General features: G+C 35.6%; 1 protein-coding gene across 2 annotated transcripts in view; it reads left to right on the forward strand.

Annotated features, from left to right (window-relative positions):
- Window positions 1-7,788, forward strand: part of LOC140499390 (piwi-like protein 1) — a 48,216-nt gene extending 40,428 nt beyond the window's left edge. For both annotated transcript variants that reach the window (XM_072600733.1, XM_072600734.1), the window contains exons 19-21: window positions 3,654-3,779; window positions 5,694-5,841; window positions 5,985-7,788. In XM_072600733.1, coding sequence (XP_072456834.1) covers window positions 3,654-3,779; window positions 5,694-5,841; window positions 5,985-6,101 — 391 coding nt within the window. In that variant the 3' untranslated portion in view covers window positions 6,102-7,788. The remainder of the gene's footprint in view (window positions 1-3,653; window positions 3,780-5,693; window positions 5,842-5,984) is intronic.
- The last annotated feature ends 5,276 nt before the right edge of the window (window positions 7,789-13,064 follow it).

Here is a 13,064-nt window from a genome sequence, read left to right on the forward strand (position 1 = left end):
CGTAAAATTTTTATTGTAACTATAGGGGATAAAGGAAGTATGTTAATCATGGTTTAAAGATGCATAATCAGTCTTGAATTGATGGTAGAAAGTAAAGGAATATATTTTTCCCTTTCTCATTTTATCTCCTAAACAAAGCAGAGTAGGAATGATAGAGTAAAATTTAAATCCTTTCAAGGAACAACTAAACTTTTGCTTTATCTCATGCTCCAGTGTTCTGAAACGTTTTGGTTATAGCTGCTGCCTTGAAAGAGCGCAGGCAACCAGAAAAGGCAGCATCTATATCGACATGCCTCTCCTTACCGTTCCTACTCTTCTCTTTTTGGAATTCTACCATTTTTTTTCCGTTGAACTTTTTATGTATACCAATGCTTTAGCTACTAATTAGATACATCTGACTAAAGTTTTATGATCAATAACCTCAGCGTTTCCTTTCTTTTTGTCCCTTTTTATTCACCATCCCTAAATGGTAAGCTTCCTGAATGCAGGAACTGAGCCTCCTACTTTTTCTTTAAGTGTCTAGCCAATAACCTGTGCATAATAAAAATTTTATTTGGTTCTTTGGGGGTATCTTGGTTGAAAATCCCAGAAAAAATTTGTACAAGGATTTTTTCCCTCCCTAAGCAAAACTTACAACTTCTATTTTGCATTTAAAAGGAAAAGTAAGGAAACTGACATATAGATTAGACATTATTTTTATTCAGCCTTTAGAGCTGATCTAATAGCTGAAAAGTACACCATAGCCCTAAGACTATACACTAGATAATTTTTTCCTCTGTAAAATGAAATATGACACTTGCTTTCCACATTCAGAAATTTTAAGTTTTTGTATTCTGTTGAAAGTAGTGGGGGAAGACATTTTAAATCTATGACCAACGAAAGTATTATTGCCTCCCTAAACTGTCTGCGGTTCCTGCAGTGTGTGTACGTGTACACACACACGGCAGTATTGATAAATCAGAACTTTTAGTAAACAGGTTTTCTTTTTGCTATTGATTCCCTGTCTGCTGCCTGTTTTTCCAACTCTTTAACGTTACATATTCTCATCTTTTTTTTAATGCACTGTTCATATTCTTTAGTAGTTTAAAGAGGAAAATCTTACAAAAGTCGCAAGGCAAGTATGTCATATCTGATACACTATTTTTTCTCTGATCATACACATTCTGTTTTACCTGTCCATTAACTACTTGGGAAACGTGGAAGTATAGTACATATACTATACATATAAAACATATGCCAATGTCAGCAATATCTCCTGCCTTATTTCATTAGCTCTTTTGACTCTGTTAGTTTACTTAAACAACTGGGATGATATGCTAGTTACTTCAGTTTTAGGTCACACAGAAGGGAGGCCCCAAGAAGTAAATAAACATCAGTGTCAAAGTTAACATGCCCATTTGAAACAGTGGAAAGTGGTGCTGAGGATCAGAGTACCAGGGTCTGGAAGCACAAGTTTCCTGCCACAAAGCTAGAGGACTTTTCCTCTGAAGTCTTGGCACAAAAGGAAAGTATTGCTGTAGAAAGAGAACTGATAGCATATAGGACTGAAGTGCCATGGAGTTGACTGTCAATTGATGGCAAAAATAAAACACAAAAAACTGAGGAAATGTGATTTTACATAATTCTCGAGATCCCTTTGGAAATAGTAATTTAAAATAAGCTCCCAGCAATTGTTTGTTCATTTCAGTCATGTCTTACTTTTTGTGACCCCATTTAGCAAAGACAGTGGAATGGTTTGCTGTTCCCTTCTCCAGCTCATTTTACAGATGAGACTGAGACTAAACAGGGCTAAGTGACTTCCCTGGGGTCACACAGCTAAGTTTCTGAGACTGGATTTGAATTCAGGTCTTTCTGACTTCAGACCCAGCACTCTATTTAGTGTGCTTATGAGCAATGTCGTCTATTGAAACATGTTAAATTAATGTTTTTTTTAATCACTCAAAGTAGTTTTTCATGACTATGTAATTCAAAGAAAAAACTTAGTACATTTAAAAAAAAAATGGATGAAATTTATCTCCCTCTCCCTGTGATGAGGTATCAAATTATCCTTTTACCTCCTTAGCTTTTTGCTTTAGTTTGAATGAAGCTAGTAGTTACTTATAGGAAACTGATTATTTTTTTAAGTTACTAAACAGTAGATAGGGCATTGGATCTGGAGAAGGAAGACGATTTAAGGGTTTCAGTATCTTTATTTGTTCAGAGTAATTAAACTTAATTAAATTGAGTCCCTACCAGCTTTAAAGTCCTAATTATAATCCAGCCCTTCTACTTGGTTTCTAAGGTATTTACAAGTGTGTCTAGGAAGGAAGTGGCAATGGTGGCAGAAAAGCTCACTCTAATTGGCTTTCAAGAAAGGTCTTTATTTGATTCAGTTGTACTGGAGATGCCTTTCTCTTGTTCTATCCACATGCATATTGTTGTGGGGCCTTGTTTAGGTTTGTCTGTAACAGTGGTTCTCAAAGTTGGCTTTTATAACCACTTTTTGTAAAACAAAGAAACCTATGACATATGTGCCCTATTTCACTTGCCACTGGGAGAAAAAACTCAAGGAAATATTGGGTATTTATTGTGTATATAATAAAGTTCTGAGTGCAATGAGGATATGATAGTGTGAGAAGCATTCCTGCTTAAAGGTGCTTTCTGTCTGCTTGGACAGTTAACACTCAAATTTTAAAAAACTGACAAGGTAAGTGCTAAAAATGAGAGAGAGAAAGCGTGTGTGTGTGTGTGTGTGTATGTATGTATGTGTGTGTGTAACACGTGCTGATCAGAGGAGGGGAAATTTTTCACATATTTTCATAAATACTGTATACATTGGGACAAAGGATACATATTTTTACCAGAGCAGAGGCTCTTTTGGAGAGTAGCAGAAAACTGTGCTGTACAAAGCTTAAAATAAGGAGTACAGAATTTATCCTGTACGATGGTAGTGAGCCACTGTAGGACTTATCTGAGACCTGAGAGGGGTAGATAATACTTATATAGCACCTACTAGGTACAAGGCACTATGCTAAGTTCTTTTATTTGGGGTTTGGATCCAAAATAGATAGGGAATAGGACAAGATGATGGACCTAGGAAGTCAGGTTTAGGTCCTAAATTTTAGAATACATAAAAAAAAAATCATCTCTGCTCTTTGTGAAAATTCAATGATGATTGTTATTTTATTATTTCCTTAGGAAACAAAGTATACATGTCTCCAAATTATAAAATGTAATGAAAAGTTTATAGATTACACTTCCTCCCACCCCCCACATACCTGGATATTTGGACACAATGTTACCAAAAGAATCATAGGAATGCTGGAATTAAGTTATCTGTGTTTTTGAAATACTTTTTAAGAAGAAGATTTTAAATGTGCGATAGATATGCAATGATAATACTAGGGAAGAAAGAGCTTCTGAATAATACTGGTCCATTCTGCTGTTTTCCACCCTACTATCCAATAATTCCCTTCTGGTTTTGCAACTTAATATTGTTTTTAGTAGAATTAATGCCCATAATACCATGCACGTAATACCTTGTATAGATTTCAACTAGTACAGAGGATTTAATTTCATGATCCTTTTTAAAAATAAGACAATATAAGAATGCTTTAAAAGCTTTTAAGGAGTAATTTTATGATACTTATCACAATATTTTATTAATCTTTAAGCCCAAGACTAACAGTAATTGTGGTGAAGAAACGAGTGAATGCCAGATTTTTTGCACAGTCTGGAGGAAGACTTCAGAATCCACTTCCTGGGACAGTTATTGATGTGGAAGTTACCAGACCAGAATGGTAAGTTCTAATGGAAGATGACTACACTGGGAACCCAAGGAATCCAATAAAGTAGAAAGATTTTCTGGATGAAATCTTAACACTATTACTGTACTTTTTTCTGTAATCTTCACTATATGTAGACTTAACCTACAAGCTCACTCTTTGATTCCTGACATTTTTCTTTATAGATTCCAAGTTCATCTTCATGACTGATTTGTCCTGTTAAACTCAACAAAGACCCAATTGTATTTTCCAATTACATTTTTTGTGATTTATTTTTCCTTAATAGGTTTTTCCAATTACATGTAAAGACAGTTTTCAGCATTCATTAGTGTAAAATTTTGAGTTCCAAATTTATCTCCCTTGCGTCCCCAAGACAACAAGTAATCATGATAACCACATTTCCACACTAGAGAACTAATTTTCTAACCCAAATTCTTAACACTGCCACTTAGTGGTCATATTTCTTGGAGCTTCAGCCATATGAAGCATAGCTGGAGATTCATAACCAAATTGTTGAAGGGAAGAGAGAACCTCTAGGCAATAAAACCTAATGTATCCTTTTATCCAGGGCCATCTTTTTGTTCATCACCTATATAGTTCTTTACAAAGTATGAAGCCGGTTAGAAACAGCACATTGATAAGGAAGAAGAAAGCTGGTTACTGTTGTATAAAAAAAGAGTAGAGCAATCTGTGATCATTTAGTGTATGAAGAAAGCACTCATTAAGTATTGTGCAAAGCTAAGAGCAGGGGGTACAAAGATTAAAAATTAAAGTCTTTGCCCTTAAATTCCCCTGGGAGGAAACTGTATGTCTGCAGCTAAGTAAGGCCCCTCCCACCTCAGATGTAATTGATTATCAAATAACTTCAGATTTAACATAACCATTTATTTTATATTCTAAGCTTAATCCAGTCAATGAATACAGAGTATTTACATACAAGATAGGTTTTACTTAACCAATCCTGAACACTCAACAAATGTTAAATAGAAGCTGTTAGGCAAGCAAGATTTCCTGACCAAACATGCCACCAGGTAGCCAGGAGCCTTGAAGTTGAAGTCTGACCAAATATACAGACATCTATCTATATCTACAATATAACTGATGGGAAATTAAACTTGAATTACAGCTTGATAAAATTATTTATGCTCATGTTGACCCAGTCTTTAAGGATTAAATTATATTTAACATACTGTATTTAACAAAAAGAAGTGCATATTCAGCCTAGAAAGATGCATTAGAATTAAGTGAATTTTCCAGATAACTAAAAGCTTAAGTCTTTTTAAGCATTAAAGCTTAAAATGATGCATCTTATTTCTGTATAGTTAGCTATTACAATCCAAATCTAAAAATTACTTTTGTGATTTAGTTGGCAATATTTTAACTTCCAATTTGTCTCTCAAGCAGATGTTAATTTTCAGGAGGGTGGTTCAAAATGGCTCTGGGTGACAAGGTGAGACTTGAAAATACTGCAGAGATAATGAATTTCTTCATGTTAGTAGCCACATAGCCTTAATTTTTTCACAAGTTGCATTTGTGCTTCATTGTTAAAACTGACATACATTATACAAGGTACCAATATAATTTTCTAATAGTTAACATCAACAGATGTCTGAAGTAGAGTAATTGAAGTGACTTGACAATAGTGTTTTGTGCTAAAGTCCCATAACCAAGAGGGTAAAATAAAATATTTCTGTTTATTGACTTTAATGAAAAATTGACAAGAGATACTTAAAATTTTTGTTCATTTAACATATATTTACTAGAAATACTTTTTTCATGTTACAAAAGGTACCAGATCAGTTAAAATATTGTAAGTAGTACTTTTCAAAACTTAAATAAATGGTAAGATTATTATTCTGAACTGCTTTGCCTGATACTTTCTCAGTTCTCAAAATTTAGCAATACATCTGTGCATCTTATAATTTGCAGGTATGACTTTTTTATTGTGAGCCAGGCTGTAAGAAGTGGTAGTGTTTCTCCTACGCATTATAATGTAATCTATGACAACAGTGGCTTGAAACCAGACCATATACAACGATTAACTTATAAGCTCTGCCACGTGTATTATAACTGGCCAGTAAGTATTTTCCACACAAATTGGTGATTACTATTTTTAAAATTTCAGTTTACTAATGTATTCATTTAACATTGGCAGCATTTGTACCTTTTTCAATACGTTTTATTTCCAGTAACTTTTTACTTCTCTCTTCTCCCTTAAAGGGTGTCATTCGAGTTCCAGCTCCTTGCCAGTATGCTCACAAACTGGCTTTCCTTGTTGGCCAAAGTATTCACAAAGAACCTAATCTGTCACTGTCAAATCGTCTTTATTACCTCTGAATTGTAGAAGAACAGAGAGAATAGTCTGAAAGACTAGCTTCATAGATTTTTTTTTTTCCCTTTCTGCAAATGGAGCTTTCGGAAGTCTTCCTGGATGTAGCATTTTTTTCCCCCTTAACAACTATAACATGGAAAAGGAGATAAGAAATGTGAGTTCTATTGCCAACTCTGCTATTGACTCATTGTGTGACTATGCAAGTGACTCATTTACAGATGGGGAAACTGAAGGAAGAACATTTTATCTTGCTTTTTACCTCTCACAAGGATGTTATAGTGGTTTCGTGATAAAATGTGGATACAGCACTTGAAGCACCAAACAAAAAGGCTATTTGGGAAAACAATGGGCATTACTCATGTTGGATTATTTCTGTAAACAAGTGACATAATTGTATATTTTTTTAAATTGATAATGCCGATATTGTGGGACAGTTTTATTTTGGTTTTTTTAACCTCCTTTATCTTAAAGATATGATCTGCCATTTAAAGATAAAAGCTATACAAGATGGGGAGAAGCTAGAAAGAACAAACTGACATTTTAAAGTTGGAAGCTTCTAGTGATAGAAACAGTTTGGTGCCTTTCCACCAATGGAATAAATCACGGGCTATATTGGCATAATTCATGGGGTTTCCCCCCCATCATTCTAAGTGTTGTTGAAGATTTTGAAATGTGACATTCTGTTAGCTATATTATGTTCTGACAGAGTACTGTAAGCAGAAGAGAACATTACAAGTCTATTTAGGTGAATTCAGAACTATTTTTTTAACTGAAAAGTACATTCATTACTTAGTGAGGTCATGTTGAAATATTCTGCTCAGAAGTTTAGAGAATTCTCCATGCCCTAATTTTCTCTTACCACTTAACTGAAGGGATAGAGTATATAACAAAAACAAAACTTAAGAATGAGAGCATCTACTCAGAAGCGAAATTGAAGTCTATTTTTTTTCTCTCCACTTGAAGAAAAATTAGAGGGAAGGAAAAGGCAACTTAATTTTAACTTTAAATGTCAACAGAGTGCAGTCAGATATGTTTTTCTTAAGTTGGTGACTTGACTTACACCAAAACTGATAGAGAATTTCTTTAAGGGAGCAGACAAAAGAACAGTTAGGTGGCTACTCAGTATTTGAAAAATTAGTGCATGTTGAAATAAACACCTATTCTCTCAACTTCTGTAAAGACAATTTCAGCATCGTCATTCAACATAGACAGCAACATAAAGACACTGTAAATTTAAAGTGATATAGTTTGTTTTAAAATATATATGTTACTATTATATTTGCATCTTGTTGTGTTAGTTATACCTTCTGAACCTGTTAGAAAGTTTTATTTTAAAATTCTCAGTCAATCTCAATCAGCAATACTTTTTTTTGGGCCGCTTGCTCATGTCTAATTTCCTTCCCTCAAGTACTTTGGAAATTAGGGAAAAGAAGCAGTATTTTGTGAAACTTTTGAAGGAAAAATTGATGCCCCAAAGCCCCAGGTGTAAAAGATGCTAAAGTTTATCACAATATTAGAAGAGTACATGTGAGAGAAACTGACTTGCAAAATGTTGTCAAGAGATGGAATAAATTCCATCAGCTTGTAAGCTCCAACGGGGCAGGAACTGTCTTTAATTATTTTCGCTTCTCCCCCAGCACCTGCACAGTGCTTTGAACATAGTAGGCGCTTAATAAATGGTTGTTGAATGAATTTTGTCTGTTTAACTTTATCCATTTATATAAATGAGCTAAACTTTCAGGTGAGCTGGTACTAAAAACTGTTCATCTTAAATAAAAGCCTATCCAGGATTCTCTCTGTGGGTAAAACCTTGGTTTGTGGAAATTTATTTTAAAAGTTAGTTTAAGTTCATCTTGTCCATGCAGTTTTGAGTTTTTCCAACTTATTGGAAAATAGTTGCCTGGACAAACTATATACAGCAAATGAAACTGCTGTCACTAGCTAAAACTCAGGTTTTACCTATTATTGTCTTGTTCAGGGATAGGTAAACATTTTTTAGTAGGCACAGGCCAGCTGTTCACGGAACTTCATGTTTTCCTTTGTGTACAAGGTTTTTTACAAGTTTCACCTTGTTCATATATAGTCAGCTTGTTTATTTCATCTTAAAATATTGTAATAAAAGCAATAGCTGACATATAGCACTTTCAAAGAGTTTATGTTATCTCTTAACCCTATGAGATATGTACTCTCCCCACTTCACAGATGGAGAAACTGCGGCTGAGTCACTTAGCCTAAAGTCACATCTATGTCTGAGGCAGAATTCAAACCCAGGTCTTCCTGACTCCCCAATTCACAATATCCATTTTGCCACCAGCTACTAGTATATTCTGTTTATGTTGTCCTTAAGTACATCAATTTCATTCAATATAGTACACAAGGAATATGCTGAATTTGGAATTGAAAGACCAGAATTTAATCCCAGTACTGTCACTTGAATTACTTGTATTACCTTAGGAAAGTCACTTACCCTGTCTTCCTCAGTTTCCAATTTGTGAATAAGGAGATTGTACTTGGCTCTTAATATCCCTTAAAGCTCTAAATCTATATTTTTCTGGCAACTGAGCCATTAGAGTGCGTTTTTTTTTTTTTAAAGTATAGATTGCTCTAGGGAAGATGCCATCAGATTTTAATTTTTATCCTTATTTAAGTTAAGGTAGATGAATGCTTTGATGTGCAGCTAGGTGGCAGTAGCTAGAGTACTGGACCCTGAGTCAGAAAGACCTGGGTTCAAAATTTGGCTTCACAGATACAGATACTTGTGCAAGTCACTCAACTTCTAGCTGCCTCAGTTTCCTTATTGGTAAAATGGCAATAATAGCACCTGCCTCACTGTGAGGATAAAATATTGCAAAGCATTAAAGCATTATATTCATACTAGCTATTAATATTTAGTCACGTATTACCCTCCCCCAAAGTGAAGCTTAAGACTATTTTATGTCCCCCAAGACTATATTCAAAGGTATGTGATGATGAGTGCAGAACATAGCTTTGATTTAATAATTAACATATTTGCATGGCCCCTGCACTAAATGCACACTGCAACCCCCTTTATTGTGCCTTTGTCAATAGTCTTGGGGTTACTGTGAAAAATTAATTATTGTGGAGCTCTCTTGAGGATGACCCTCTCCCAACACAGTTAAAAGGATTAAAGTGGTAGCACTTGACTTGCTAGATCAGGAAGATCTGAGTTCACTTTGGTTCAAATTCAACTTCTGGTAAGTTGTGTGATAAGGCAGTTGTTTTGAAAGCTATTTCCTCACCCAAAATGGGGATAACTGTAGTTCCTACATCTTATCGGGCAGTTCTGAGGACTGACAATGTGTGTATAACGCACTTTTCAAATCATTAGGCTGATTCTTGGGTGCCAGTTAAGACCGTTACTAGGGTCTTTTACTCGACCTCCTCATGTACCCTTAACCCTTCCCCAGCCCCTTTATTTCCCATTAGTCTTGGTGGGGATGTCCAAGTTCTGTGGTAGAAGTTCAAAGAGTGTCCTATGTCGGGATGTAACATCAGAGAGGACTTAAGTGAGGATTTTCCTTTTATGAAACTACTACATAGCAGGCATTCAATGAGTTAAATATGTCTCTAGGGGTTATTTACAGAGCAACTAAGGGACCAGTGTAAGAAAAATCTAGAGCTACCTAAAAGAAAGAACAATGTCAACCATTTACCCTACACGCGTGCTCCGCATGTACGGTGAGTGTTTACCAAATGTTAAATATTACTTGTGTTTCTGTGCATCTACTAATTTCTTTGGGCAAACTCTGTTCAGTGTGAAAGTTACTCATGCAGTATAACCCAAAAACAACGTGGTTAGAGGTCTTTCCTTTGTACCCACCATGTGAAACCCAAGGCTTGTGTGTGCAGTTTCGTTACACAGTGGCTAAGAAAAGGCTCTCCAAACAGAATAAACTGCATCCTATAGAACAGATTTTTATTTAGATGAACTATACACATGCACACACAACTATGCTATTTTAAACACTTTGGCTAGTAACTGAATTTTTTACATTTAGCATGATAATACATTTACAAAAACTTGCAGTAGAGATCTCCAAAGACACTGGGAAAAGCTTTGATTTTGATTTTCATACAGTACAAAAAAGTTACAAGTGGATGAAAATTATACAGTAGCAACTGCGTAAACTACAGTATTACTTTTGTTTGGGGCAACGTTAAAGGCAGGATCAAAGAGCACTCTGTGTATGAAGGTGCCCAAACGTCATTACCTTAAGGAAGATATTCTCCCCCCAACAAACTAACCATGGCTGTGACCTTCTGGAAATAGCATGGGACTATTTTCAGGAGTCCTGGAATATAATTCTAACACTCTGTGTTAGGATACATAAAAGAAATAGAACTTTGCTGACTCTTTTTCCCAATCTGGAAAAATAAAAGGACTACAATAAATTGGGAAATAAAGATTCCCTTTGCTTGGATGCTAAAAATGAGTAGAAGCATAATATTTTAAAACAGGCAAGACTAGAGTTAGAGTGACACAAATATCTTGTGACAAATATTCTGAAAATGAATTGCCTACCTATAGAGGAAATGCACAAAAGATCACAGAGCCAGGAAGCAAGCTCGATAAGTAGTTATAACCTGTCCTTAAAATTAAAATTTCCCCAAATCAGACTTAATCAGAGTAGATAATTGGCAGCAACAACTTGGGAAATTTTTTTTTTCCTCTTTGTAAAATTTCTCCTTATCTTGATTTGGTGGTAGGTTTAGAATAATTGCATCAGTATCTGAAGACTACTAGTTGGTTAGTGAGGTTTTTATCCAATGTTGGAAATTATTTTCTACCTATACTACAGATGGCTGAGAGATCACTTGTGGGAGAAAACAAAATAAAATAGGACCTTCCTTATCAGGCCAGTTTCACCCTCCCCCCCATTCATTTGAACATTCAGACTTGGGCTTTTCAAATCTCTGTCCCCCAAAGTCAGGCTTTTTAATAATTATGGGCTGCCAGTACTACTAATGCATTGTTGGAGCTGTGAACTGGTCTGTCCATTCAGGAAAGCAATTTGGAATTATGCAAAGAAAGTCACTAAAATTTCCATACCCCTTGACCAAAGATCACACCACTAGACATAATACCCTCAAGGAGGTCAATGACAAAAAGAAGGCCCTATAAACACCAAAATATTATAGCAGCACTTTAGTAGCAAAGGATCAGAAACAAAGTATCCACAGGGAAATGGCATAAACTGGTACATGAGACAATGAAACTATTGTCCTAAGAAATGATGAACATAACAGAACTATGGGAAGACCCATGAGCTGATGTAAAGTGAAGTATACAAAACCAGGAGGACAATGTACACAATGACTACGACAATGTGAATGTAAAGAGGACGAGACAAAAAAACTGAATGTGTACAATTTTAATGACTAGTCTTGGCCCCAAAGAAGAAGAAATAGTCACTTCTCTTCCTCCTCTTTGTAGGGGTGGGAAACCATGTCCATGGAACACCACATTTAACACACTTCTTTTGATATGATAGTTGTGCTGAATTTTTTTCTTCCTCTTTTTTCTTTTAAATAATTGAGGAGATGGAGAAGACGTATATATAGTAAGAAAGTTTGGGTAATATAAAAACGGTCAATAAACATTTATTTTAAAAGAATTATAAGCTGACAGTCAATTATTCATTTGGGATATTGCTACCCTGTACAATCAGAAACTGTAAATTCCACTCACCCACTGTGCCTGTGGTTGGCTAGATGAAAGCTTCCATACCAGGGGAAGCAGGTTAGGTTGTTAAGGGTGTGTCAGAGTCAGCTCTTGTCAAATGACTTAAATTTTCAGTATGAGCATTTGTATTTCAGAAATCACTAAATGCTACAAATTGGGCTAGATTTATTGTTTTGTGGACTGTCTAGACTGAAGAAAGTGATGAAGAAAATGTGTATAATGTAGATTGAACCTAAAATGAAGTTTGTGCTTTTTTTTTCCCTGAGAATTGTTAAACATTTACCAGAACACTCCTAGGGATAGAACTTACATTTCAGTTCTTCCTGTGCTGCCACTGCCTGAAAAAAAAATCTTAAAAGGGAGGGAAATAGTGAGAAAATAAAGGAATCTTTGCAGGTGATACTTTTTCCCCTTACACTTCTCTGCTTCTGTTCAACCTAGCATCCCCAGCAGCTCCCCTTCACCATGGCCACAAAGTTGTGGTCCAGTTCCCTAATCTAGATGGAACTTGTTATCAGGTTTTAGAAGAACAGAAGAGTGACAAAGAACAAACAGGATGAGAAGGAAGCCTGAGGACCCTGCTGCAGCTGGAGGATCTCTGGATTACGTGTAAATTGATGACATTCTCTAATTATTCTGGTAAGAACTATGAGATACGGGGAAAGATTAGAAAACTGCCAAGTTAAATTTGGGGGCTTCTTCGTAAACTCATTTATTTGAAGCTGGAGGGAATCTTGGGGATATTCAGTCCTGTCTCCATTTTGCAGGAGAGAAATAGGCTCAGAGAAGTTATCTGACTTAAGGTCAAAAAGGTATTAAGTGGCAGGACTGTGGGATTTGAACCTTGTTTCTCTATCTTTAGGTCCTCTTTTCCTTACACTCTAGCTGTGCATTATATACATTATTCTCAAAGGTATTTATAGAGGTGGGAAAATAAGCTTATATGAGTTTTTAAATGCACACTTCTATCTTCTAAACTTTTTTCAGCCATAGCAAAGCATGAGTATGGACTATGAAGGCATGGAAGGCTTGTGTGTACAAACATAACACAGAGTTTAGGGTTATATCTGAAGGAAACTATTAAATGATTTGGCAGTTTTACTGCCAAATGGGATCACAGTTACCTAGTGAATTAATTACACTTGCTAAGCAGATGTAGAAATGCCCCTCCCCAAGAGAGGGAAGCAACTTGAGATACGTATAATTAGTGTCCCTCGACCAACCTAATCTAGTAGAGAAGCCCAACCCTAGTAATGACTAGGGC

Source organism: Notamacropus eugenii, chromosome 4 (genome assembly GCF_028372415.1).
Source record: "Notamacropus eugenii isolate mMacEug1 chromosome 4, mMacEug1.pri_v2, whole genome shotgun sequence".
Taxonomy (NCBI): domain Eukaryota; kingdom Metazoa; phylum Chordata; class Mammalia; order Diprotodontia; family Macropodidae; genus Notamacropus; species Notamacropus eugenii.